Source organism: Ailuropoda melanoleuca, chromosome 10 (assembly GCF_002007445.2).
Source record: "Ailuropoda melanoleuca isolate Jingjing chromosome 10, ASM200744v2, whole genome shotgun sequence".
NCBI lineage: Eukaryota > Metazoa > Chordata > Mammalia > Carnivora > Ursidae > Ailuropoda > Ailuropoda melanoleuca.
Window position 1 is genome coordinate 3,627,574 of NC_048227.1, and position 25,766 is coordinate 3,653,339.

Genomic DNA, 25,766 nt, shown 5'->3' on the forward strand with positions numbered 1-25,766 from the left:
CCGCGCGGCCCCGCGGCCTCCTCGCGGGCCCTCGGGTCCTTCTTGCCGAAAAGCGGGGGTGGCTCCCCGCCGCGGCCCGCCCGCTCCTTGGCTGGACCTTCCCGAGAAGAGCCTTTGGCCGGGGCGCTGGAGGAGTGGCCTCCCGGGGTCCTGGACGAGGGCGCGTGAGAGTGCAGGGCGCCCGGAGCCCCCGGGGCGGGCAGGTAGAAGCCGTCTGCAGGGAAGAGAGTGTGTGGGCGTGAGTGCCCCTCCCCCCAGCCAGGCAGCCAGCCAGAAGCGGGGGTCCCTGAGGGGAGCCCCGCAACCCCTAGGTTAAGAAGGAGGGCCGTGCCCAGCACAGCCCTTGGGGGGCAGACTCTGGAAACGGAGTGTACTGAGTTCACAATCTCGCCTTGGCCAATGACAAAGCGTCCTGAGCCTCAGTTTCGTCATCTGTGAAAGGGGTGGAGGCCAGCGTTGTTTTAAGGGCCTAAGAGGGTCAGGGGAGCACAGCACTAGAAGGCACCAAGAAGGCTGGGGGGCGGGGAGAAGGGGACGCTTAGGGGCAGGGGTTTCAGAAAACGGAGCTAGCTGCTGTCTGGGATACAGGGTAGTGGTGGGGGCCCCAGACAAGCCCCTTAGAAGTTACCCCCCCCAAGCCCAGTCTCCCTGCTCCTGCCCCCTTATCATACCTTTCTGGGTATCGAAAATGCTGGGCTGGCCCAGCTGGCTGAGGAGGGGGCTCCCGCTGCTGGGGGGCTCCAGGTGGTTCAGGTGGAGGTAGGATGGGTACAGCCCGCTGGGCAGATGTGAGAAGCCTGGAAAAGATAAGAGAAAAACTGAACCGTCCCACCGCATGGACTCCCACAAGAACTTCCTTCCGTCCTTCTCTTTTTCTGGAAAATAAAATATTCTGTCAGCCCCCTGGTTCAGGGAGCCCTGAGATTTACGGCCAGCTCCCCAGGGTGGGCCTGTCCCCCCACTCCAGACCCTGGCACTTCAGGCCTCCCTCCAGGCCCAGGCAGCCCCCAGGAGCTCGGGCTCTCAAATCCCCCAGGAAGGGATCAGAATGGATCCAACTAGGCAGGGGAAGGTGGTGGTGATGGCTCTAACCACAGGTCAAATGCTGCGGCTTTGCCTTTGTGATTCTGATTTATTAACCTTCAACAAAACACAACTCTGTAAGGCAATACTCTTAATATCCTCACTTTATAGATGAGGAAACAGAGGCTCAGGGAGGACCACGGGCCCAAAGTCACACAGCAGAGGAGCCTGACTTGGAATGGAGGTCACTGGGACTGTTAACCCTCAGCCCAACACAGAACCCCGGTGGAGCAGTTTACTGATTTAACGAGTCCTTTCTCTGCTGCGTGACCCCGAGCAGGTCACTCACCTGCTCTGAATATCAGCCCACCCAGCACCTGCAGCTGTCGGGTGTCCCTGGCCAGGAAGGAATGCCTCCCAGTCTCTCCCCACCAGTGCTGCCCAGAACCAGGGCTTCGTGGGACAAAGACAGGAGGGTAGCCACAGAGAAAGAAATGAAACTCCTAAGAGGGCCCACGGGGAATGGAGGCCCAAGAGCCACTCAGCAGGGCCCAGAAAGACAGGCCGACTGGCGAGCAGGCAGGCACTGGGCACTGGGGAAGGATCCTGGTGCTCTGCCTGGGCTGGGGTCCTCCCAGACCACAGGCCTATCAGTGGACCTTGAGACGCAGGCCCTGCATGCCCCTAGTTGCTCCCTGTGAGGCCAGGGACCCAGGGCCCTGTGTGGCCAGGTCCTCACCGGACCCATGCGACACCTGAGAATGGCGTAAACAACAATCACTGAATAATCAAGACCAGCTGATGCCCTCGAAACATCGCACGGGGTCCTTGTGCTTTCTCATCTGGAAAAGAGACCCAGCAGTCCCTCTCCCCCAGCTGGTCGTGGGGATACAGTGAGCTCCGCTGGGTTCGGAACCATTACTACGTTACTAGTGTTTGCGACACAGGAGAAAAAGGAGTCAGGAAGGGCAGAGGCACAAGCTCGTGGCACAGAGACATCAGGCAGCCCCCGCTCTTCAGGCCCCTCCAGCTCCGCCCTGGCTGGCTCAAGTGGGAGGCTCAAATGGGACCCCAGCCCCAAAGGGCTGCCCACCATCCCAGGCCTAGAGAGGCAGGACCACTCCCCCCTCTGTGGGGGGACACATGATGGTGGGTACGTGGGGAGACTCTGGCACAGAGGAGGACATGGGCAGACAGTGTGCTGTGAAAAGCCCAGGAAAGCTGTCAGCCTGCAGTGGGTGCTCCCAGGACCCAGCATCCAAAGTCCACCAGAGGCGGGGAAGGAGCTCAGGGTCCCCGAGGCCTGTTCTTCGCCGACAGAGGGGAAAGTGAGGCTCCAGGGAGGTCCAGAATTTTCAGGGCTCCCAGAAACCCACGTTCAGGAGCTCCACGAAAGAACTGCCATAGGAGAGCCCCACAGCCCTGCTCCCATTGCTCCAACAGTGATTATCAAGGGCCCCCAGGGAAACAGTGGTAAGTAGAACAAACTAGGCCCTGCCCTCAGCGCTCACCCCGGGAAGAAAATATCTGTCTTCACAAATGGGAGATGGGTGGGGGGGGGGGGTGTCAGCTGAGCCCTAAAGGATGAACAGTGGGGGGGCCTGGCTGGCTCAGTCGTTAAGCATCTGCCTTCGGCTCAGGACATGATCCCGGGGTCCTGGGATCGAGCTCCACATCAGGCTCCTCTGCTGGGAGCCTGGTTCTTCCTCTCCCACTCCCCTACCTGTGTTCCCTCTCTCCCTGGCTCTCTGTCAAATGAACAAATAAAATCTTTAAAAAAAAAAAAGGGTGAACAGTGGGTGAGTTAGGGGCTGCAGCAGAGGGAACTGCCTTGTGCAAAGGCCCTGTGGCAGTGACCAGAGGAAGCACTGAGCATTTGAAAAACAGCAGGGAGGCTGAATGATCAGGGCTTGCCCCCCACCCCCAGCCACCACAGGAGGGATGACTAGAGGTGGAAGGGAGTGGGCAGGATGGAGAGGTGCCAGGGACAGTGGCCCACAGCCCTCAGCCCCGCCCCACACTCCTTACCTTCATGGGCATGAGCGGCCCACAGCTGCACCATAGGCAGGTTGCTGGGGGTAGGGGAGCGGAAGGAGAGGTCAGAGGGCAGGGGCACGGGGCTCCCATGGGACGAGGCTGAGGGCCCCATCCCGCTGGCCACAAAGCTGCCCAAGAAGGCCTCGCCTGCAGAGAGAAGGGGGGGGGGCCGTCAGGCACTCACCAGGCCCCACTGCTCGGCCCAATGCCCGAAGCTCCCCATGTCTCCCCCACTTCTCGGAGCTGACACCGGCAGGAACACCCAAGAAAGCTTTCTACCCCACCCACCGCAGACCTCTACGCTCAGGATGGATCTGTCACCTCAACAAGACCCAGTACTTGAAAAACACGCAAGTGCAGCCCCAGAGGCACAGCCAGAAGGAAGCCCACCACCACGGAAGGCCCTCGCCTCTGAGGCACCCGGCGCTCCGCAGGAGGGGACGGTCCCCCAATGTGCTGATGAAAGCCGAGGCACGGTTGGGGGCAAGGACCTCCTGAGGCCTCAGAGTGAGGAGGTGGGGAGTGGGGGGCTCAGGGTCTCTGAGCTCCTGAATCAGGGAGGATCCCAAGAGTCAGAGAATGACCCCCCTGAGGACCCCAGAGCAGCCGTGCTGAGCTGTGAGGAGTGCTCAGCCAGCCTGGTAAGGGAGGAACCATGCGCCCATTTAAGGCATGAGGAAGCTGNGGGGGGGGGGGGGGGGGGGGGGGGGGGGGGGGGGGGGGGGGGGAGTGCCTGGTCCCACAGCCAGGGAGCCACGATCCAGAACACACACCCAGCCAACATCCCCGGACTACAGCGAATTAGCGAGAAAAACAGAGCAAGAAGGAGAGCACAGGGCCTCCCACCTGAGGTCGCTCAGTTGGGGGGGGGGTGACCAGTTGCTGCTTGCAAGAGCAATGTGCTGGGGGCTTGGCTGGAAAGCACCTACCCCTGCCACGCCCCATTTGGCCAGCCCCACGCCAGGAGGGACAGCCCCTCACTGTCACCACCCAGGGGCACTGGCCCTCAAAAGCGACACACCCCACCCTTCAGGGAAAGATCCCGGCGGGCCTCCAGATCACAGGCCAGAGGGAGGCCTGTGATACTTGGGCAAGGGACGTTCCTTCCCTGGCCTCAGTCTGCGTCTGCAAAATGGGATTACTAACACCTCCCTTAAGAACTATAGTGAAGAGGGAAGCACGCATTGAACAAGAATAACAGAGCAGCAGGGGCGCCTGGGTGGCACAGCGGTTAAGCGTCTGCCTTCGGCTCAGGGCGTGATCCCGGCGTTATGGGATCGAGCCCCACATCAGGCTCCTCCGCTGTGAGCCTGCTTCTTCCTCTCCCACTCCCCCTGCTTGTGTTCCCTCTCTCGCTGGCTGTCTCTATCTCTNAAAATCTTTAAAAAAAAAAAAAAAAAAAAAAAAGAATAACAGAGCAGCAGCGCACTGTCTGTGGGAATTCTGAACCCTCCCTCAACGCCCCAGGAGGAGGGGCAGCGGCCTACACACAGAGCTCAGTGTGAGGGTCACCAGGCACCCAGCGGGAGCCCGCTCTGGCCGTCCAGAGCTAAGGGCTTCTTCGTGTGCCCCCTCGGGCCACCGTCTCCGCGTCAATGTGAAGCGGGTACTGTCTGCAATGACCCAGAGAAGTGACTTGGGGGGAGGGGGTCCCAGCCCACTCTCCAATCTCTGGGTCCCCAGCAGCCCCATATGTGGGGTCCGTGTACAACAGGTGCTCACTCACTACCTCCTGGGGGCACAGGACGCCAGAATGTCCACCCACTCCCTTTGGGATACATGTGGGGAAACCAAGGCTACAAGGGGCAGGGCCTCCGCCTGGGTCTTCCGGAGCGGAGACAGCAGCAGGCAGGAGGAGGACACCTTCTGGCCACATGTGCCATCGCCAGCACCCCGCATCTGGGGAGCCCCCCAAACTCCAGCCCAGCCTCACCCAGCCCCCTCACCAGACTCCAGCGCCAAGCCTTCGGGACCCAGGGCCATGGTGGCCGGTCAGTACATCCATGTGGCCCCAGCCCGGGTGGCAGGGCCTCTGGGCCCCACTAGGCCCCAGGCTTCCTCCTTGGCAGGCAGGCGGGTAGAAGGCTCCGGAAGCCGGCAGCCAGAGGTTTGCGCAAGGGCTTACATCAGCCACCAGCTCTTCCTGCCTCGGGCCGCACGGAAGCCGGGTGGCCCAGGCCTGCCCCTGCCCAGGCTTGTGAAACCCGCCCAGCAGCACCCAAGGCCTGGTGGGGCGTTGGTGCCCGGATGCCACCAACGGCTCCCGCCCGCCGCAGGGGCTCAACGGTGCCCAAACTCCCTTCCCTCGGGATGCTAGTGCCCCAGCCAGAGCACGGGCCAGTGTGCCCTCCCAGACCGCAGGTTTGCAACTCTGTCCAAAGGGCACGCCAGTGCCATGTCAGACCAGCCCCCAGGTCTCCCCGAAGACCCCTCCCGGCTCCCTTCCACCCGAGGTGGGGCCCTCCCAGCCACCCCATCCAAGCCTCCACCAATGACACCTGGTAACGCAGATCCCTCCGTCAGCCTCACTTCCCGCCACACCCAGTGCCCAGGACCTGCGGGGCATACAGCAGGTGTCAACTTTGGGACGGACTACGTGAGCACTGTTTCTAATCCCCTCGGGGCAAAAGCAAACAGACACATGTCAGGATTAGGAGGGAGGATTGGTACAGCCCCTGACCCCCCGAGGATGGGATGCGCCATCCCAGGCCGTCCTGCCTGGGCTCCATGGGGTGGAGGACAGGCCGCTGGCCCCCCCCCACCCCACAACACCAGAGTCTCCGGGAGGCTTTGTGTGGCCCCGCCCCCACCCCAGCAAACCTGGTGCTCTTCTCAGTCTAGCTACGGCACCCCTGCTGCTCCTCACACCCACCCCTGGGGACCCACTGGGCTCTCCCTAGACTTGGCTGGAAATCCTCCAACACAGCCTGAGGTGGGAGGGGTCTCGCTCCCCCCCACCCTGGGCAGAGCGCCAGGCCTGCCCCCACCCTGGTCCCAGGCTGCCCCCTGGTGGCTAAAGGTGCCACCTGCTCTCCAGATGCCTGGGAAGCGAACACCGAGACCCACAACACACAAATGACCACTTTGGAAGAATAACGGCAAACACTCCGCCAACACGGACAGGCACCGGGCATCACACATGCTTAAACCACTTCACTGCCATACCTGCCATTTATAGAATCTTCTCGCCCACCTGAGGACAACCAACAATCCCAAATGACACAGCACTGGGCCGGGAGCAGAGCTGGACCCCAGGAGTCCAGCAGTTGGGGCGGCCACGCGAGGGCCACCAGGGTATCCATCAGAGTGTTCCTCCAAGTTCCCGAACAGACCAGGTAACTGGCCCGTAACCAACAGTGTTGGATGCACACACTGTATCTGTGCGGACCCTACAGTAGCCACGGGCCACTTGTGGCCACGGAGCACTTAAGCGTGGCTGGTGAGGAAACACATCTTTAATTTTATTAAATTTTAATTAATTTAGACTTCATTTAGCCACAGTCTGCAAAGGCTCCTCCTTGCTGGAAACCGGAGTGGGGGCAGGGATGGGGCCTCTGACAAGCCAGCCCCTCCACCATGGGAAGGGAGGTGACAGAGGGGTCCCCAGGGACAACAGAAAGACCAACCCTGGCTCCACTGCCCACTTGCTCTGTGACTCTGGGTGGGATTTCTGCATTCCCCCAGGCTGTGTGAAGTGGATCTCGGAGTAAAAGGTGATCCGTAAAATGCTTCTGTGAAGGGCTGGGCAATGCTGGGCTAGTGTGTTTACTCTATTGATAGGGACAAACCCTGGAGCTGAGAGAAGCAGAGAGACTGCTCAAGGTCAGGGTCTGAAAGGGACTGCTGCCTCTACCCAAATTCCATCTGTCCTTCCTTAAAATTAATTTTTATTTGTACTATTTTTTTTAAAGCTTTACTTTCTATTTACTTATTTGAGAGAGAGAGAGCGAGAGAGCACAGCAGGTGGAAGAGGGAGAGAGAACCGGAAGCCGACTGCCCTGAGCACAGAGCCTGACTCGGGGCTCGATCCACCGACTGCCAGGACCATGACTGAGCCGAAACCAAGAGTCGGACGCTTCACCAACTGAGCCACCCAAGCGGCCCTAAAATCTAATTTTAATTTAGAAACCAGAGAGCTGGTGATAGCCCATTACGAATGCACGGACTACCACTGAAACACACACTTTCAAATGGCTAATTGCACACGTATGAATTTCACCTTGAATTGAAAAACAACAGGTAAGCTCTGCTGTCTGCCTCCGATGCCAGCACTGAGTCTCCCCCACTGGGCCAGGTAGGTGCCCCAACGCCCAGAGTGAGGCAGGCGCCACAGGCAGAGCAGGAGCCCTGGGAACACAGGAACCTTGTTACCCTCATCTTACAGACTGAGAAACTGAGGCTCAGGGGTTGATGCCTGGGGGACGGCGTTGCTTAGGCAATGTTACCAGCACACTGCCACTCCCAAGCCCTCGGCTTGGCAGTCCCACCGTGGCGGGCCCTTTGCTCTAGTCCAGCCACTGTTCCTTGGGCCCTGAGAGAGGGAAAGTGAGGGAAGCCTCCCCAGGAGGTGCTTAGAAAGTGGTCTTCTCACTCTCTGGTCCCCAGCACCCAGGGAGAAAGCAAGGGTGCCCCAGGGCAGAGGGGCAAGAAAGGGGGCACGGAGGCTCAGCTGCGGGGCAGTGGGCCCCCTCCACTGCCCCGGGGGAGGGGTTCAGGGTCCCTCTGGGAACATAAGTGGCAGGGAGCTGGGCAAGGTGACCTTAGCCCCGTCTGTGCCCCTTCCTGCACTGAGCAAGAAGGGCTTCAGGAGTTTCCAGCTCCGAGGCTAGCCAAGGTCACCAGAAGGCAAAACTTGAATCGAGACAAGATCTATCCTTCCATCTGCCCATCCTCCCTCCTTCCCTCCCTCCCTCCCTGAAGGCTTATGCAGAGCGCTTATGCTTATGCAGGGCTACCATGTGCTAAGCGCTGGGGACTGAAGCCCATCCAGATGTGTTCTGTAAGGGGTTGTGCTATGCCCATCTGCTGGGAGACCTCCCCCCAGAGTAACAGTGAGGCCACCTCAGTTGGCTGGTGGCATCTTGCCTCTGTAACAGATAAAGTCACTGGGGACCCTTCTAGAAGCTCACTATATAATGGGCACCTCACTGGTGGGAGCAGGGAGGGGTACTTGGCGGGATCAAGGTGGGTACAAAGGTTTAGTCAACAGTGAAGGACTTTATCACTGCCAACGGGCTAGGCTGGAACATGGAACAGCACAGCCCCACAGGCTGCACCCCAGGGCCTTTGCACCTCAGCCTGGAATCCATTCCTCCCTCCAGATACGGCAAATTATCTGTAAACTCCCATCCGTATATACCTCACTCCCTTCTCTTACACCTCAAATAACACGTGGTGAATACGGCCTTCCCTAACCGGGCTGTTTTATTTATTTTGCTAACCATGCTATTTTAGATCGCAACCCACCCCACCCCCTTTCCTGAATTATTTTTTTCCACAGTGCTTATCACCATTTATCATACCAAATACACATTAGTTCCTTCTTTATTGTAGCTCCCTGTTTATTGTCCCCCTCCACCCACTGGAACAGGAGGCAGCAAACTTTTTCTTGAAAGAGCCAGATAATAAATCATTTACACACTGTGGGCCTATTCTGCCTGCTACAGGGAAAGCAGCCACAGACACCACTTCAACTACTGGGCTTTGTTCCAATAAAACTTTATTTACAAAAACAGGAGGTGGGGCACTGGGGTGGAGCGGAGCTGCTGACTCCTCGATTTTGGCCCAGATCCTCACCTCAGCGTCTTGAGATCGAAGCCCACGTCCAGAGCACAGAGTGAGCTTGAGATTCTCCCTCTCCCTCTGCCCCTCCCCTGGCCAGCACAATCAGTCAATCAATCAATCAAACCTTTAAGAAAAAAAAACCAAGAGGTGGACCTAATTTGCCCAGTTTGCAGGTCCCTGCGTTACAATGTGGGTTCACTCCACCCCAAGTGCCCCCTACGCTGCACATAGTAGGTTCTCGATTAGTATTTATGGATGGGAGGGATGGGCAAGGTCATGATCAGCTAGGGCTGAAGGAAGGAGAAAGTGGGAGGGCCTTTCCTGGGACCCAACTCCACAGCCACCACAGGGCTTGCTACAGGCTTCAAGGTTTTGCTTCATTCTGTCTCCCCACCCCCCCCAACCCTGCCAGGGGGTGTGAGGGGGTTCTTAACCCTTTTGCAGATGAGGAATTGAGGCTCTGACCCAAAATGCACACTCTTCCACGCAGCCACACCACCCAGACGCTAGCCCCTATTTTCCTATTTTCACTCCCCAAGGCCCCTCCCCCAACCACAACAGAACAAATGCATCGTCCCTTTCTATTTAAAAGGTTTTGGCCTCGGAAAGGACTTGCATCCTTTACGGTGTCACCAAAGACTATCAGAGCATCTCACCAGCACGATCCGATCAGGGTTATCACCCAGAAAAGAGCTCATCCCAGCCCAGAGCACCGACATGTGACTAAGGCGTTGCTATGACAGCTGAAAATAGTGTGAGGACCCTCCGGAAGAAATGACCTTCAGACTCCCACTGATGCCGAGACGCAGGACCTTCTGTGATATCTAAGCCAGGGAGTGGGTTAATGCCCTCGCTGTATAAAGAAAGAGTCTTATCATTCAGTAAGAATCCCAAGCAAATCACCAACAACAGTAAACGGCTGAATCCAGTGAAAAATGTGCCGTTAGGATTACAAAGAAGTATTAAAACGGGATGATGTCATTTTCATCTATTGAATGAGCACATTTGGGGTTTGGCTGCGGGGAGGGCGGGGGCGAGGTGAGAAGCAGCCCAGGGAGGGTGAGTAGAGGGCCAACCCATCGCCAGCTTTTGGAAAGCAAATCAGCAGAACTCTTCAAGGCCGGGAAAAGACACAGACCCACTTCTGGGGGTCCCTCCCAAGGAAATCACCAGATGTACTTACTAGGATTCTCACTGCAGCCAAATTGACGGAGAGATTCAATGCACTCCCACCCAAATCTCCAAATCTCGACAGTTGCGTGTGTGTGTGCGGCGCGCAGTCCGTAAATGTTACATACAAACGGAAAGCAGAGCCTCCGAGAGGTCTGCGCACACCCATATTCCCAGTGGCATTATTCACAAGAGCCAAAAGGTGGGAGCCACCCAAGGATCCACTGGGTAAACAGAATGTGGTCCATCCATACAGCGGGCTGTGATTCAGCCTTAAAAGTAAAGGGAGTTCTGACCCGTGCTCCAACACGGATGAATCTTGAGGACATTATGCTAAGTGAAATAAGCCAGACACAGAAAGACAAAAACCGAGACAAAAGTAGGGTGCCTCTTTTATGAAGTCCCTGGAGTAGCCAAGTTCATAGAGACAGAAAGTAGAAGGGCAGGTGCCAGGGGCTGGGGGAGGCGGAGTGGGGAGTTATTGCTTAATAGGACAGGGTTTCAAACTGGAATGATGGAAATGTCACAGGGATGGTTGCACAGCAGTGTGAATGTGTACTTAATGCCACAGAAGTGGACACCTAAACATGGTAAAAATGGTAAATCTATATGCATTTCACCAGTTTAAAAAAAAAAAAAAAGTTAAATAAACACAAGGGACTGGGGTACCTGGGTGGCTCAGTCGGTTAAGCATGTGCCTTCGGCTCAGGTCATGATCCCAGGATCCTGGGATTGAGTCCCGCATGGGGCTCCCTGCTCTGCGGGGAGCCTGCTTCTCCCTCTCCCTCTGCCGTTCCCCCTGCTTGTGCTCTCTTACTCTCTCCCAAATAAATAAATTCTTACACAGAAAAAAAAGAAACACAAAGGGTCAAAAAAGAGCCAAGGCAACCTCGAAGACGAGGAACAACGTGGGAGGCCTTTGCTATCAAATACCCAAATGAGTACACCTGTGACAGCGAGGCTGGAGCGCCATCAGCATACGTGGGAACAGACCTGGGACAGGCCAGTCCACAAACAGCCCTATAAGCACACACAGTAGAGGAAAGATGGTGCCGTGAATAAACACTGCTGGCCAGCTTGGACATCCATGCAGGAAAAGCCCTGAGTCTGGACCCCCTTACTTCACACCGCACGTAAACATCAAGTCCAGGTGGAATTCTACGTGGCTCTCCACGTGAAAGGCAAAACAGGAAAGCTTCTAGAAGAAGACACTGGAAAATACCTTCACATCCGAAGGGCAAACAAAGGTTTCTTAAAGACCATATAAAAAGCACAAACCAAAAGGATAAGACTGTTGTACTGGATTGCATTAAAACGAGAAATGTCTAGGGGCTCCTGGAGGGCTCAGTTGGTTAAGCGTCTGACTTTTGATTTCGGTTCGGGTCATGGTCTCGGGGCCGTAGGATCGAGCCCTGCGTTGGGCTCTGCATTCAGCACGGAGTCCGCTTGAGATTCTCTCTCTTCCTCTCCCCGAGCCTCCCACCCTGCTCGGGCTCTAAATAAGTAAATAAATAAAATCTTAAAAAGAAAAAACGACAAATGTCTACTCATCACAAGACACCATTAGCAGAAAGAAAAGGTGAGCCACATGAAACAGATCTGTGCACATGAGGTCACCAAGGAAGGGTTTGTACCCAGAATATATAAAGAACTGCAAATCAGTAAGAGAAAGGCGACAACAGAATGTAGAAATGGGCACCCGGAGGAGGAAATTCGTCCAAATGGCCAGTAAAATGACTACTAGGCCTCTTTTGGGTTTTTTTAGTTTATTATTATTAATTTTTTTTTAGTCATCCCTACACCCAACGTGGGGCTCAAACCCATGATCCCGGCATTGAGTCCCATGCTCCCGGCACCCCAGTACTCAGCCTGTCCAACCAGGGAGGAAACGTGAATTAAAACTGCTGCACGCCCACCAGAGGGGCGAACGTCAGCAAGGAAAGATGGACAGTATCAACTCTTAACACACGGCTGGAGGAGGCGAAGACTAGTACAACCGCTCCGGAGAAGAGTTTGGCAGAATGCGCAAACCTTTCTGACCCAGCCGTGCCCTCGCAGGTCTACACCCAAGGGCGAGGCGTATTAATGCGCACAGCCAGTCCGAATTTAAGAGTCTAACCACCAGTAATAGTCAAAACCCGACAACAACCCACACGTCCATCAACAGCTGTGTAAACACATTGTGACATGGCCATTCGGTGAGCACCTCCCGCAAGAAGCAAGACGGCCACCCAACCGGACCAGGGCCGTGGGAAGTCTCGTGGCAAAAGACACACAATACACTGCGCACTTCCTCGGACGGACGGCACATGAGGGGTGCGGACAGGCAGCTCAAATCTCTGGGGGTTCGATGGGTTACGCCGCGGCGGTGGGGGGGAGGGGTTGTGAAAAAAATAATAGAGCCATATATCTATGATCTGTGCTCACTTTCTGTGTATCTTACCCCAATAACAACTATCGCAGAAGAAAGGTCAGTGGGGGTGGAGAGGTCAATCTGAACCCTAACGCAGTAAATATCACATTCTGAGTGATTTTTATGAACGCTCACATTGACAAAATCTGCACAAACCGAAGCAAGTAAAGAAATTAAAATGAGCCGGGAAAGGAAAGAGAAAGAGCAATTCCTACGAAGGGCCTAGCTCTCCTCAACCCCTGGCTTTCCAGCAGAGAGCTCCGGCCTCGCTCCTGGAGCCCCTCACTTCCCACCTGTGTGGCCTTGAGCAGGTAACACAACCTCTCTGTGCCTTACTTCCCTCTTAAAGTAAAATGAAGGCGGCAGGAAAGGAAAGAAGCGTGACTGCGGCGCTCCCCCAGCTGGACGGAGGCAAGCAAGACTGAGGGGCAGAGCTCCAGGCTGGGGTGGGGGGCGAGGGGGCTTACCCTGCATATTCTTGATGCTGTGGCTGGGCCGCGGGACCTGTGGCCACTGCCACTGTCCCCAGGCTCCCATCAGTGCAGCAGAGGCCGCTGCTGAGTCTTGAGTAGCAGCGGTCCCCCCAAACCAAGCAGAGGCCTGGGAGCTGCAGGAGCCACCAGCCCAGATCAACCCGCTCCAGCCCTGCCTTGCCCGAAGGGGAGGAGTCCAACTGGGCCCGCCCCACNCCTCCCTCTCAGCCTAGGGCTACCAGGCCTCCCTCCCCTCCCGCTTGGAGCCAACCCTGAGCCCCTCACAAGCAAACTCTATCTCCCTGCCACCAGAAAAGGCCAATCTGGCTTTAACTCCAGTCCCACTTCCAGCCCCGAATAAGGGACCCCAGTGGGCTGGGACTTAGCCCGGCCCCAACCGGAAACCCAGCCCACAAAGTAGGTACTCAAGTCTAAATAAAGGGAATCCCGAAGCGGCCCAGAGGGGTCAAGGCCTCAGCTGGGCCAGTGATATGCAAATGCGTCCACCCCAGCCTGGCCCCAGGGCTCCAGACATTCTCACGTCTACAGCAATTACAGAGGACTTCCCCATTGATTTTCTCCTCCCCCTCACTGAGGTCTAAGGAGCGCCTTCTAGAACCACTGGGCCAAAAGTTAGGAAACCTGAGAGTGGGAATGGCAGGGACAGAGGACCGCGGTCTCCACCCTCCTCCCCAGGCACCGGCGGGGGGGAGGGGGGGACAGAGGAAGGAGAGTGGGCTGGATCCCAGAAGTGGGGGCAACGCAGATCCGTCATGAAAAACCCTTTCCCAAATGCCAGAACCTCACGAAAACGCCATGTGGGTTCACAACAGAGAGAAAACAAAACAAGAGGAGACGACCCTCACAACATTTTGGAAGCGGGGAAATAGGGACCACAGGGGTACACCTTGGCAGGCTGGGAAGCCGAGGGACTTGCAACCTAAACCTGGGAGGGGACATTATCAAGAAACAAGCAATTCCTGGGACTTCTGGGAGGCTCAGTCGGTTAAGTGTCTGAATCTTGATTTCGGTTCAGGGCAGAATCTCAGGATTGTGAGATCGAGCCCCGTGTCAGGATCCATGCTGGGGCGTGGAGTTGGTTCAAAATTCTCCCCCGCTCTCTCTCTCCCTCCACCCTTCCCCTGCTCACCCTTGCAAGCTTTTTAAAACAAATAAAAATCTTGGGGCGCCTGGGTGGCACAGCGGTTAAGCGTCTGCCTTCGGCTCAGGGCGTAATCCCGGTGTTCTGGGATCGAGACCCACATCAGGCTCCTCCGCTAGGAGCCTGCTTCTTCCTCTCCCACTCCCCCTGCTTGTGTTCCCTCTCTAGCTGGCTGTCTCTATCTCTGTCGAATAAATAAATAAAATCTTTAAAAAAATAAAATAAAATAAAAATCTTAAAAAAGAAAGAAAGAAAGAAAAGAAAAGGAGGAGGGGTGCCTGGGTGGCTCAGTGGGTTAAGCGTCTGCCTTCTGCTCAGGTCACGGTCCTGGGGTCCTGGGATTGAGCCCCGCATCAGTCTCTCTGCTTAGTGGGAAGTCTCCTTCTCCCTCTCACTCTCCCACTATGCTCTCTTTCTCTCAAATTTTTTTGAAAAATTATTTAAAAAAAGAAAAAGAAAAGGAGGGCTATCCAGATTATAAGAAGGAGCTCCTAGAAATTAAAAATATTAAATCGAAGGTTAGAAGACAGTTAAGAACATCTTCTAGAAAGCAGAGGAAACACTGAGAGATAGAAAACAAAAGTATAAGCAAAGTAGGTGGTCAGTCTAGGAGACCCAATATCTAACCTCTAGGAGTACTAGAGAGAACAGCAAACGTGGTGGGAAGAAAATTACAAAACACTAACAGAATTAATATTAATTCCAAAAAATTACAAAAAAAAAATTCAGCCTGAAGGACCTCAGTTTCCAGATTAATAACGGCCTAAGGCGCACCCAACACAGCAGATACAAAAGAACCACGGAAGTCACATCCATGAGAAATCTCAGAACACCGGGGATGAAAGGAAGAGTAGCAGTATTACTATCTATCTACCAAGCTTACTTTGTGCCAAACAGTGTTCTGGGCTTTACATAAAAAAGCCCATTTAGTCTTCATAGAAAAGGTAGGCACTATTCCTCATTTCACAAAAAAACAAAACTAAAGCATGTGGAAGACTACATGGCCAGTAAGTGGTGAAACATGAATTTTAGTAATTCCAAAAGATTTTAAGCATTTGGAAAAGAATTTTTTAAAAAAAGGTTCACAAACGAAGGTCAAGAATCAAAATATCATCACGCTCCAGTAACACTGGAATTTAAAAGGTGATGTTGCAATTCCTTCAAAATACTAGGGGGAAATTATTTCCAAAATGCCAGCCAAGTACGAAGGTAGAATTAAAGGCATTCTCAGGCATACCAGGCCTCCAAAAAACTTGCCTTCCATAGATTGTTTCACAGAAAGCTACTATAGGATGTGCTCTACCAAAACAAGGAAGTAAGGCAGAAAAAAGGAAGGCAAGGGAGTCAGGAAACAGGAGATCTAACACAGCACAGAAATAAAGTCTGAAGGATAAATGGCTCTACAATAGGCCCGAGCACCAAGCAAGCCAGACTGGGAACAGGAAGATGGAAAACTCTAGGAAGGAAATCTCCAAGAAAAGCAGCAGCTCATGCAGTAGAGTTGACCAAATGAAAAGTATTCTAAGAGATTAGAAGACAGAGATTCTAAGAAATTCTAGCAATTTTTTTAAAGGCAATTAGTAACTCCAGGAAATACAAAAGTGAGTTTTATTATACTACCTGGCTCAAATGTGAACAATATTTACAAAGCCAAAGCCATAACAGTAAACCTGGTTGAAACACAACTGTATTTCACGTATACTGGGAGGATAGGGAAAATAAACATGGTGGGGAGTGGGGGTGCTGGTGATATAACAAGAATAATAATTTCCTAAGTGCGTATTATATTCCAGATACTGTTCTCAATGTTTTTCATGTTATTCACTATTTAATCCTCACAACAATCTCATGAAGTAGATACTATTATCTTCCCTCATTTTACAGATGAGGAAACCAAGGTACAGAGAAGGAAAGAAACTTGCCCACGGTCTCACATTAATAAACGGGAGAGTCAGGTCTCAGACTCAGACAGCCCATGCCAAATCTTCATCTTCCACACAAATCAATAGAGAAAAATAACCAGCAGTAGAAGCAGGTTATTACACAGAAATATGGATGAAAAGGCCACAAGAAATAGCCAAAAGATTTAAATTAGGGAATCAAGAATAGGGAGACAGGAAGCAGGGAATGGCTGGTTTTCTTCATAATCCTTATAACACCATTTGACTTTTAAAATGATGTGTACCTTTTTACTCTAAGGTTTATATTAAGCATAAAGCAGAATTGTACACTTTCAAGGGGGGGGCACTTCCCAGTAAGAAGAATATTCCTCAATAAAACCTTAAAAAATAAAAGGGGAAAAAAAGTTTTAAAATGCACACACCATCAGACGCTAACACACAACCACCGGAATAAACAGAAGCGAAAGAAACTGACAATATCCTACTACTGGCAAAGGCACGGGGCCACCAGAATGCCACCAGAATGCCACCGCAAAGACTGAACAATGGTGCGACCACCGGAAAAATCACAAGCGTTAAGGCTGAACATACACAGACCCTGTGAGCAGCAATCCGCTCCTAGATACTGTATCCAAAGCCGTGTGGACGCACGTGCACCAAAGGCCGGGTTCGTAACCGCACTATCCACAGCAAACACTGGGAACAACCTGAATGTCCATCGACGGGCGTGGATGAATTGTGCTCCTTTTACGTATAATACTCCACAGCAACAAGATCAATTACTGCACACACCGTGAGACTGATAATCTCACACACAAAATGTTGAGTGAGAGCAACCAGGAATAAAAGAGGGCTTGCTGTATGATTCCATTTATAGAAAGTTCAAAAATAGGTAAAACGAATCCAAGGTAGCAGAAATCAGGATGATATTGGAGGTGGGGCAGATAGTCACTAGGAAAAAACATGAGGGAACCTTCTGGATGCTGGAAACATCCTGATGTTGAGCTGGTTGGTAGTTACATGGGTGTGTTCATTTCGTAAATATGCAACGTTCTCAAGGCTCAAGACTGAATAAATACGCAATGTTCTAAACACTCACGATTGAAGCATTTTTATAGTTTCTGTTATACCAAAAAGAAAGAAAGAAAAGAAAAGAAAAGAAAAGAAAAAGAAAAGAGAAAAGAAAAGAAAAGAAAAGAAAAGAAAAGAAAAGAAAAGAAAAGAAAAGAGAAAAGAAAAGAAAAAAGAAAGGAAAGAGGGGCACCTGGGTGGCACAGCAGTTAAGCGTCTGCCTTCGGCTCAGGGCGTGATCCCGGCGTTATGGGATCGAGCCCCACATCAGGCTCCTCCGCTATGAGCCTGCTTCTTCCTCTCCCACTCCCCCTGCTTGTGTTCCCTCTCCAGATGGCTGTCTCTATCTCTGTCGAATAAAAAAAGAAAATCTTAAAAGAAAGGACAGGACAGGACAGGACAGGACAGGAAAGGAAAGGAAAGGGAAAAGGAAAAGGAAAAGGAAAAGGAAAAGGAAAGGAAAAGAGAAAAGAAAAAAGAAAAAAGAAAAAAGAAAAAAGAAAAAAGAGAGAGAAAAATGACATTAAATTGATGGGTTCAGGTTGAGACCCTGGAATCTCAGGAGCCCACGGGCCACACACACCATTCCAGAGGCCCCCGGAGAGGACTGGACTAGAACAGGGAACTAACTTGTTAGCTTCTGACTTGAGTCATCGTTCATGATAACAGTAATTACAGCAATCACTTTTACTGTAACTTTTGCAGAGGGCTGGGCCTATGCTACGCACCTAGCTGGCACTTGGCTCATTCAAACTTCACAACAGCCTAATGAATTCAGTACCACAAATGGCCCTATTTTATAGATGAGAAAATCAAGACTTAGAGAAGGATTGCACACCCAGTAAGTGGAGGAGCAAGATGGAAAACTCCAGCAATCTAACCTCAGCCCCTAGGCCAACCTGCCTCCAGGTGAAATAGTTCCTTATCCAGAGACTGCAGGGTGGAATCTTCAGCTGGCTGGAGAAGGCCCAGAATGTGCAAATGTGTGAGCGCGCATGGGAAGTATGTTTTGTTCACTTTCACTAACTCATGAAGGAACCTCCGATACAGATGATGGGTGCGTCTGTGGCCTGCAAAGGTGGCATGGAGCTTTGGTGTTTCCCACTGAAGAGCCTTGACATCCTCCAGAGTCAGATGCTGGTGGTGGGCAGGAGCGGGGGGGGATTGACCACTGGCCAGGGCTCCCAGCAGCCCCTGGGGAGGCCCAAGACTTGTCCAGACACCAGTTCCCACGGGTCCCCTCAAAAGCTGGGCTGGAAGTCAAGGACAGGGGTGGTCACAGTGATGGGGCTGGAGTCTGGGTGGAAGACAGGGCTACGTGTGACTGGAAGGGAGCTAAGTTTGCTCCACGCCTGAGCAAAAGCACCCCGAGCTGGTCACATCCAAATCAAGAATGCTCAAAATCACTGCACGTTCCCCCACAAGTAGCACTCCCCCCAGATCCAGCTTTCGTCCTCCTTCTCTGCCCCTGTAAGGCCCCAAACCCTGGCTGCTTCCAGTCTCCCTCCCCGGTCACTATCACCTCCCGAACCGCCTCCGAACCGCTATCTACCAGACAGTCTCCACCTGGCAGCCCAGACTGATTTTGTTAAATGCTTATTTTGAAATAATTTCAAACTCAGAGAAAAGTTTGAAATAGCGCCATGACCTGCCATATGACCTTGCCCGGGACCAGCGCTGTGAACTCTCTCACCCTCTATGTCACTCCGGGTCAGTGATTAATCCGTGTCTCCCATACATATATAAATTACAGGTATTACTTTTTCTCCTCCCCAGCCATTCCTGAGAATCAGTCGTGGCCATCGCGTCCTGTCCCTAAACATGTCAACGTTCTTCCTTCCGAAGAGCAAGGACATTCTCTTCCGTAAGCTCGGTACAGTTATCAACTTCACGAAACCCACTATTGATTTGATACTATCAGCTAATCTACAGCCCATATTCCAATTTCATCAATTGCCCCTAGGATGTCCTTTAGAGCAATTCCTTCCCTGATCCAAGACCCAATCGAGGGCCATCCGTTGCCTTTTGCTGTCACGTTTTTTTTCTACCTTTTAATCAGGAACAGTTGTTGGCCTTCCTTTGTCTCGTACGCCACAGACACTTTTATTAAGAGTCCAGCCCAGTTCTGTAAAAACGCCCCTCACTTCGAATCACTCCCTCCGTTTAAAACCCTGAACTGCCTGCTCATTCCTCAGCGTGAAATTCCAAGACCTCATTACTGGCCTTCAGGGACCTGCAGCGTCCCCCTCCTCCCCTCTCCCCCAGCTCCCGTCATTGCCCTCCCCCCCATTCCCCTGCTCCTAGTGCCCCTCATTCCAGCCCAAACAGAACCTGGGCATTCTCTTTCCTTCACAGCCTGTATCTCTATTTAAAATGACTTCCTTTGCTGATCTGCGTGCCTAGTGCCTGGCCCCCACGCTAGGATGGGAGCTCCAATGAGGGCAAAGATTTTTGTCTGGTCATTGCCGGATTCCCAGAGCCAGAGCAACGCCTGGCACGCAGGAGGCACTTGGAAATGGTTTGCTGAGTAAATGAACAAGAAAGGAAGTGCTTAGATTGACAGCCAAAGAACCAGCAGGCTCAGAGAGCCAGGGGGCAGAGGAGGCCCCTCCGGAGTCCAGAACCTCCCCCAGGCCTCAGCTGTGCCTCCGCCTGGAGGAGGAAGCACCCAGCAAATCTCCTTTATCTCTGGATCGCATCACTCCACCAGCCAGTCCCACTGGATTAATCTCTTTAAATCAATCCCAGTAGGCCGACGGGCTGGATTCCAGAGATAGAGCTGATGGACCCTGGAGAAGGCCCGTGGCCCCCTATTGTCCACGGGCCAGTCCAAAGTGCACAGCCTCTCCATCCTCATCCTGAGTTCCACCCCCTATTCATGTATCTTCCAGGGCCCAGCCGCCCAGGGAGTGGGGGCAGGGAGAATAAACATCCAAGTACAAAATCCTGCTAATAGGTCTTTAATTGCAGCCTGAGGAGGACCTGAGTCCAGGCCTCCCAACCCCAGAGCCAAGAGGCAAGCCTACCAGGTGCTTGTCACTTACTTGTCCGTTTCACTGACTCCTGCAAACATTTAAGGGCTCACACTGCAACAATACTCAAGGTTATGGGAAAAGTGATGGCCAACCAAATCCCATTTATTCTTTATTTACCTCCTCTGCTGCACAGGAAAGAGCCAAACCCCTCAGCCTAGACCCAACCTGCAAAAAAGTCATCTTCTCCTGGAGACCCTCGCTCACCACAACCCCTGCCAACACCTGCCTGGATGGGGTCCCAGCCCAGCCCTAGTCAGGGTCCCCCTCCAGCCCCGGAGCTCTCTCTGAGTCTCCCAGAGGGGCAACTCCCTCTGTCTAGGAGGGCTGGATTCACAGGCACTCCCATCCACTCTGCCGAGCAGACTGGGAAGCGGTCCAGGGGTAACCTGGCCTCTCACCGCCTTGCTGTGTGACCCAGGGCAAAAGGCTCAGCCTCTCCGGGCTGCCCAGAAGAAAAACAAACAAAGATAGGGTTGATAACGCTGGCCAGACCTAAGTTGCTGACAGCCAAGTAGGAGAAGCGCCTGAAAGAGAAAATTTAGCACCTGCACCCAGCAAAGAAAGAGGGGGAGGGGTGCTGGGTTGAGGAATTTGTGACCACCCTGCCCAAGCAGTGAATGGGAAGCAGCTCTCTACCTCCTGGCTAATGGGATTAGCCAGGGCTGGGCTCTGGGCGTTGGCCTAGGGTCCAGGGTCTCCCAGGGGCCACTTAAGGTGGGGGTAGCAAGGGGCAGAGCCAGCCCCCTCCCACCCTTCCTTCCCAGGTGAGCACAGGACAGCCAGCGCTTCCCAGAGCCTGCCTGCTACTTCCTCCATGACCTCAACTGCCAAGCACGCAGGAATCAGGCAGCTCCTAAGGCAGAAGGCCCAGAAGATTGGCCTCTGCAGCCACCTCCAGCAGGACTTCCTCCTCCTGCCTGCTGCCCTCCCCCGCCGGGGGGGGGGGGGGGGGGTTTCNCCTGCCTCAGCCTCCCCATCTACCTAATGGGTGTTAGGCAGTCGGCCCACTGCAGCTACATTCAGCGGGGCCCTGGCTCAGGGCAAGCAGGCTGAGGCACTCCTTGATAGGGGCTGTTTTCACTGCTGCTCATTAGGGCACTTGGCCTCTGCTGGGCAAGAGAACCAGACCAGAGACGGGGCACCTTCTCCCTGGCTCGGGGAAGGCAGAAGACCAGTGAAGGCCCTGCCAGCCAGGAAGACCCAGGCTCTGACTCCCAGGCCAAAGAACTCTGTCCTCCACCCTGGCTCGGACTGAGTGACCGGATGAGCTCAAAAGACACGCAAACACAAAAATTACCGCGGCCTCTGGGGGCGCGCAAAAGGGGATGGCCCAAGCGGCCCTTTGTACCCCCGGGCCGTCCCCACCCCTCCTCCAGGATCCCGGCACCCCTCCCTCGCCCACAGAGCACCATTTGAAAGAAAACCGTAGCCCCGATCATGGCCCCCTGGGCGGAATGCGGCCCCAGCTCCTGCGGAGGACACGCGCGCCCCGAGGCCAAGACCCAGTCCTCGCGCCCCCGCGGGCGGGATGTCTGCGCTCGCCGCCCCGCGTGTGCCCCTCCCCTGCCCTGCGCTTCACAAAGGCCCTTTGTCCCGCCGAGCCCCGGGACTCCGGTTCCTGAAAAGTTCCATGAGAAAAATCAAAGAGGCAAAACCGGGCGAGAGCGCCTCGCTCGAGCGGGCAGGATCGGTGGGACAGAGCCAAGGCGGCCGGAGGTGTCCCTTCCAAACCGAGGGGAGAGTCGGCGGCTCCCCGAGAAATCGCAAGAGTCCCAGACTACACTCTGGAGAGGGAGAGGTGGATTTTTTTTTAAGTGAAGCGTAGGAGGCCAGGCACAGAAGCTGGAGGCGGCCGGGGAGGAGGGACCGGGTGTCCTTCGGCGGCAGGTCTGGAGGTCCCCTCGTCTCCCTTCCCACCCTGCCCGACTGGAGCGGCCGCGGCCCGCCCAGGACAAGCTTCTCCCGCACGGGTGCCGTCCCTAGCGAGCCTGAGCGGCCCATCTCGGGGAAACGGCAGAGGCCTCCGGGCCCTCTCTCGGCCATTTCCTCCCCGCGGTTCCATGTCAGACCCAAGGTTTTCCCTCCATCTCTCGGGGCCGGCCAGATCCGCTCCCACGCCTCTTCCTTCCCCTAGCTCCGGGATGACGGCGGCCCCAGTTTCTGCGCCCCACCGCGCCAAGCGCCCGCCCGCCGGAAAACACGGGGTTCCTGGGGCCGGGGCTGCTGCGCTCCTGCCCGGGTGTGAGTCCTGGGACAGCCGCTCTCCTCCCGCAGGCCGAAGGGGATCCCGAGGGCCTCCACCCGCCGGCCAGAGGCCGAGATCTCCGTCCTCCCCACAGCCCCAGGCTCTGAGGCTGCCCGGAGAGCCCGCGCGGTGCAAATGGAGGAGCTAGGAAAGGAACCGGGGCCCATGGGCGTTGGGCAAGGGCGTTTGCCAAGAAAAGGATTCGAGCTCGAGCTCGGGTGTCTCAAAGGGTGTGGAGCTGGCTTATTCTTTTCTTGCCCAGATTTCAAAAACCCCAGCCTGACCTGGAGCCGCAGGGCCCCGGGGGGTGGAATCGCCCCAGTGGCTCCGATTTCGGCAGACGCGTGTGCCCTGGAAGGGCACTGGCACCAAGGAAAGCAGCCGAGCCGCGCAGCCCTCTCCGCCGGGTCCTCGGGACTGGCCTCTGCCCCGGGCCCGGGGATCTCCCCGCTCTCGGAGCTACGCCTGCCTGCACTCCCGTGGACCCGCCGAGGGAAAGGGAGGTGCCGCGTCCCTGCCGAGAACGCCCAGGAATAGGCCGAGTAGTTTTTCCCGGGCCTCCCTCCCCAGGATCCCGGGGGGACCGGAGGGGGCGGCCACGGCGCAGGGCACTTACCCGGGTGCGGGTGGAGATTGAGGCCGGCCATGTACTTTCCGGGCGGCAGCGGGCCCGGCAAGCCAGAAGCGGGCAGGCGTCCGGCCGCAGCGGTGCCCACGCGGTGGCTGTCCATAGCCAGGCCGGACAGCAGAGGCGGCGGGGGGCCGTGCACGGACCGCGGAGGCCCGAAGTCTCGGCCATCCATCCTCCGCGGGAGTGCCGCAGCCAGCCCCCCACCCGGCCCACGGGCCTCGCTCAGTGGGACCTAAAAGTTCGGCCTCGGCGTAGTCCCAGAGTCCTCGGGCGGCGGGGGCTCCGCGGCGTGCATGGCGGCGGCGGCCAGCGGGGCTTGCGCTCGGCTTCGGGCCCGCGGCCCGGGGCGCACAGGCGGCCGGCGGTGGGGCCCCTTCGGGCGGCCAGGAGGAGCTGCGCGAGGCGGCGCACACGGCGTCTTGGCGGGGAGAGGAGACGGGCCGCGGAAGAAACAGAGGTGGGGGGGAGGAAAAAGGAGGGGGGAAAAACAAAGTTTCAGAAAGTCGTCTTGCCGTTCGGGGTCGGGGACTGCGGATCGGGAGGCCAGAAATGAAATCGGGGGTAACCCCTTTTCCATAAAAAGTAAAAATCCATGCTCCTTCCTCCCGCGGCTTCAGGCTCCCGGGGACCCGGCTCGGGAAGTGGCCGGTGGCGCGCGCTACACCCCAGCCCAGACTGGCTCCCCCCCCCCCCCCCCCCCCCCCCCCCCCCCCNCAGCCCAGACTGGCTCGGCGGCTTACGGGGCCTCCCGAAACTGGGGAAGGCCCCTCAGTCGCGCCCGGGCTGCATAAATACAAAACCTCCCAAGTGGGATTGATTCCTGGGCGTCACATGCTCCGGGGTTTCAAACCGTGAAGCCTTTCCATGAGCAGTTCGAAATGTCTCCCTAAACACTGTGTCACTATCTGATCCGGAAAGTTTAATATTTAACCTTTTTGGCCCCTGGCCTGCCTTTTTTGAGTCTGCTTTCCCTAAGCTCGCCCTGAGCCGCCAATTAGTGTTTTGTTTTTTCTTTCGGGAAAGAAGTGCAAAGCCGGTTTATTATTTTTAAAGAGACTCCGTGCCTCCTCCCGCCGCCCCCCTCGGGCCACTGTGAGTCGCAGAGTCTGAGTCCGAAGACCCGAGACGTGGCATTCTCGCCCGAGGACTGGAAAGAATCCTTCAAAACAAGCTTTGGTTTCATTTTCCAACGCCTTGGCCTGGGAATCCTGCGGCCCGAGGACGTGGCCTGGCGCGGGGGATTTGGGGGGAGGGGGGCGGTCAGAAGGGAAGCAAGGGGTTCGAGGGTCTTACTCCTACACTAGCTTCCCCCCCCAACCCAAAAATAACCTACAAAGAAAACCTTCGCAGCACGGGCCGACCAAGGGGCGCCTCCCCCAGCGTTGGGTAAACCCCCCTGTAGTTCCAGTTTAAAGCTGTTTGTTTAAAAGATTTGTCGTTTGCCGATTCCCATGGGGGCGGGAGGGGGTCTTGGAGCCAACCCTGCCCTCGCTCTCCGTCAGCCCGCAGCAGCTCGGATTCCTGATTCCAGGAGGCCCGGGCGCTCCTAGAGCCGCGGAGCCACGCAAAAGCCACCGGCTCTGGGTGCCCGCCTTGCGCCCCGAGACCGGTGCCCAGCCCCCAGAGCTGCAGACCCTCTCAGCCGCAAACCCCCAGACCTCCCTCTCCAGCCTCCCTCCCCAACTTTGCTAAGGGTGCTTATTTTAACCCGGTTTTCGTTACAAACACCCCCTTCCCTCCCTCCCTCCCTCGCTCACTCCCATCAGGCTCTGGTTACCAGATCCGCGTTTACTTTGGAAAAATCTAAGATCGCCACATCCGAGGATACATGTCTTAAGGAGGCGATGAGCTTTCCGTGATTTTTTAAAAAAATGTTCTTTGTGTAGCTTTCTTTTAAAAGCTAAAGCTTCGGAGCATGCCCCGACGCCCCACTTTGGGGAAGTCGAGGTGAAGGCCCCCGGAACACCCTCGCTCTGGTAGAGAAGCTGGCTCGGCCATCTGCGGGCTCCGCTGCGTTCTCTCTACTTTTCTCCCCCTTAAATGCAGTTAAAATGGCTGAATTCCGGCTTTTAATTAAAAACAGCCTATAATCGAAAACGTCTCGGCGTCCCTGGCTCCCCCGCCGCCTGCCGGGAACCGAGAAGGGAACCGACGCCCCTCAGCCCGGCTGGGCGGGCTGGAGCTGGGCTGAGGGCTCAGGTGGGCGCCCCAGGCACCGTGGCCCGCCCCCACCCCTCCCAGGGCGCCCCCACCTCGCGGACACCGGTCCCCCATCCAGCTCTAAAGGGCCAGAGAGCTGCGGGGATCCCCCCGTGCACCCCGAGGGGGAGGCGGGGTGGGGGGTCAGCTGGAGAAGTTTGGAGACCGTCGCGCCCGGCCAGGGACGGACTGGCGGTCCGGCGGCGTACCTGGCGCGGCGGGGCTCCCGGCTCCGAGCTCCGGTGACGGCGACTCCGGTGGTGGCCCCGGCTCCCGGCGCAGCTAGGCGCCCGTGCTGCCCGCCATCCCGCGGCTGCTGCTCCCCTTCGCCACCCGCAGCCGCCTCACACTTTTTGCCCGCCTTTCCTTTTTTTGGTAGAAAACCGCTCCCCGGGCCGAGCGCTCGGCGCGCCAACTCCTCCGCCCTCCCGCGGCCCGGCTCCCGCAGCCCCCGGAAAAGCCAGCTTTCCTCCCGCCGAGCTCCCCGCTTTTTAATAAAATCCAGGTAGCGCCGGTTTAAAGAATCCCAAATCTCCATATACAGCCCGGGATTGGAAAAGGTACATTACACAACCCCCCCCTTTCAAGTTCCTCTCGCTGGATCTAAAAAAAAAAAAAAAAA

General features: G+C 55.5%; 1 protein-coding gene across 1 annotated transcript; it reads right to left on the bottom strand.

Moving 5' to 3' along the window:
- Positions 1 to 5: 5 nt before the first annotated feature.
- On the bottom strand, positions 6 to 25,143 carry LOC117804072 (trinucleotide repeat-containing gene 18 protein-like; the record flags this gene model as incomplete). The annotated part of the gene is made up of 5 exons (XM_034669524.1): positions 24,738 to 25,143; positions 22,931 to 23,363; positions 3,052 to 3,207; positions 672 to 797; positions 6 to 214 (listed from the first exon to the last, which is right to left on the bottom strand). Coding segments are annotated over exons 2-5 (678 nt in total), but the record flags the coding sequence as incomplete, so codon positions are not given.
- Between the last annotated feature and the right edge of the window lie 623 nt (positions 25,144 to 25,766).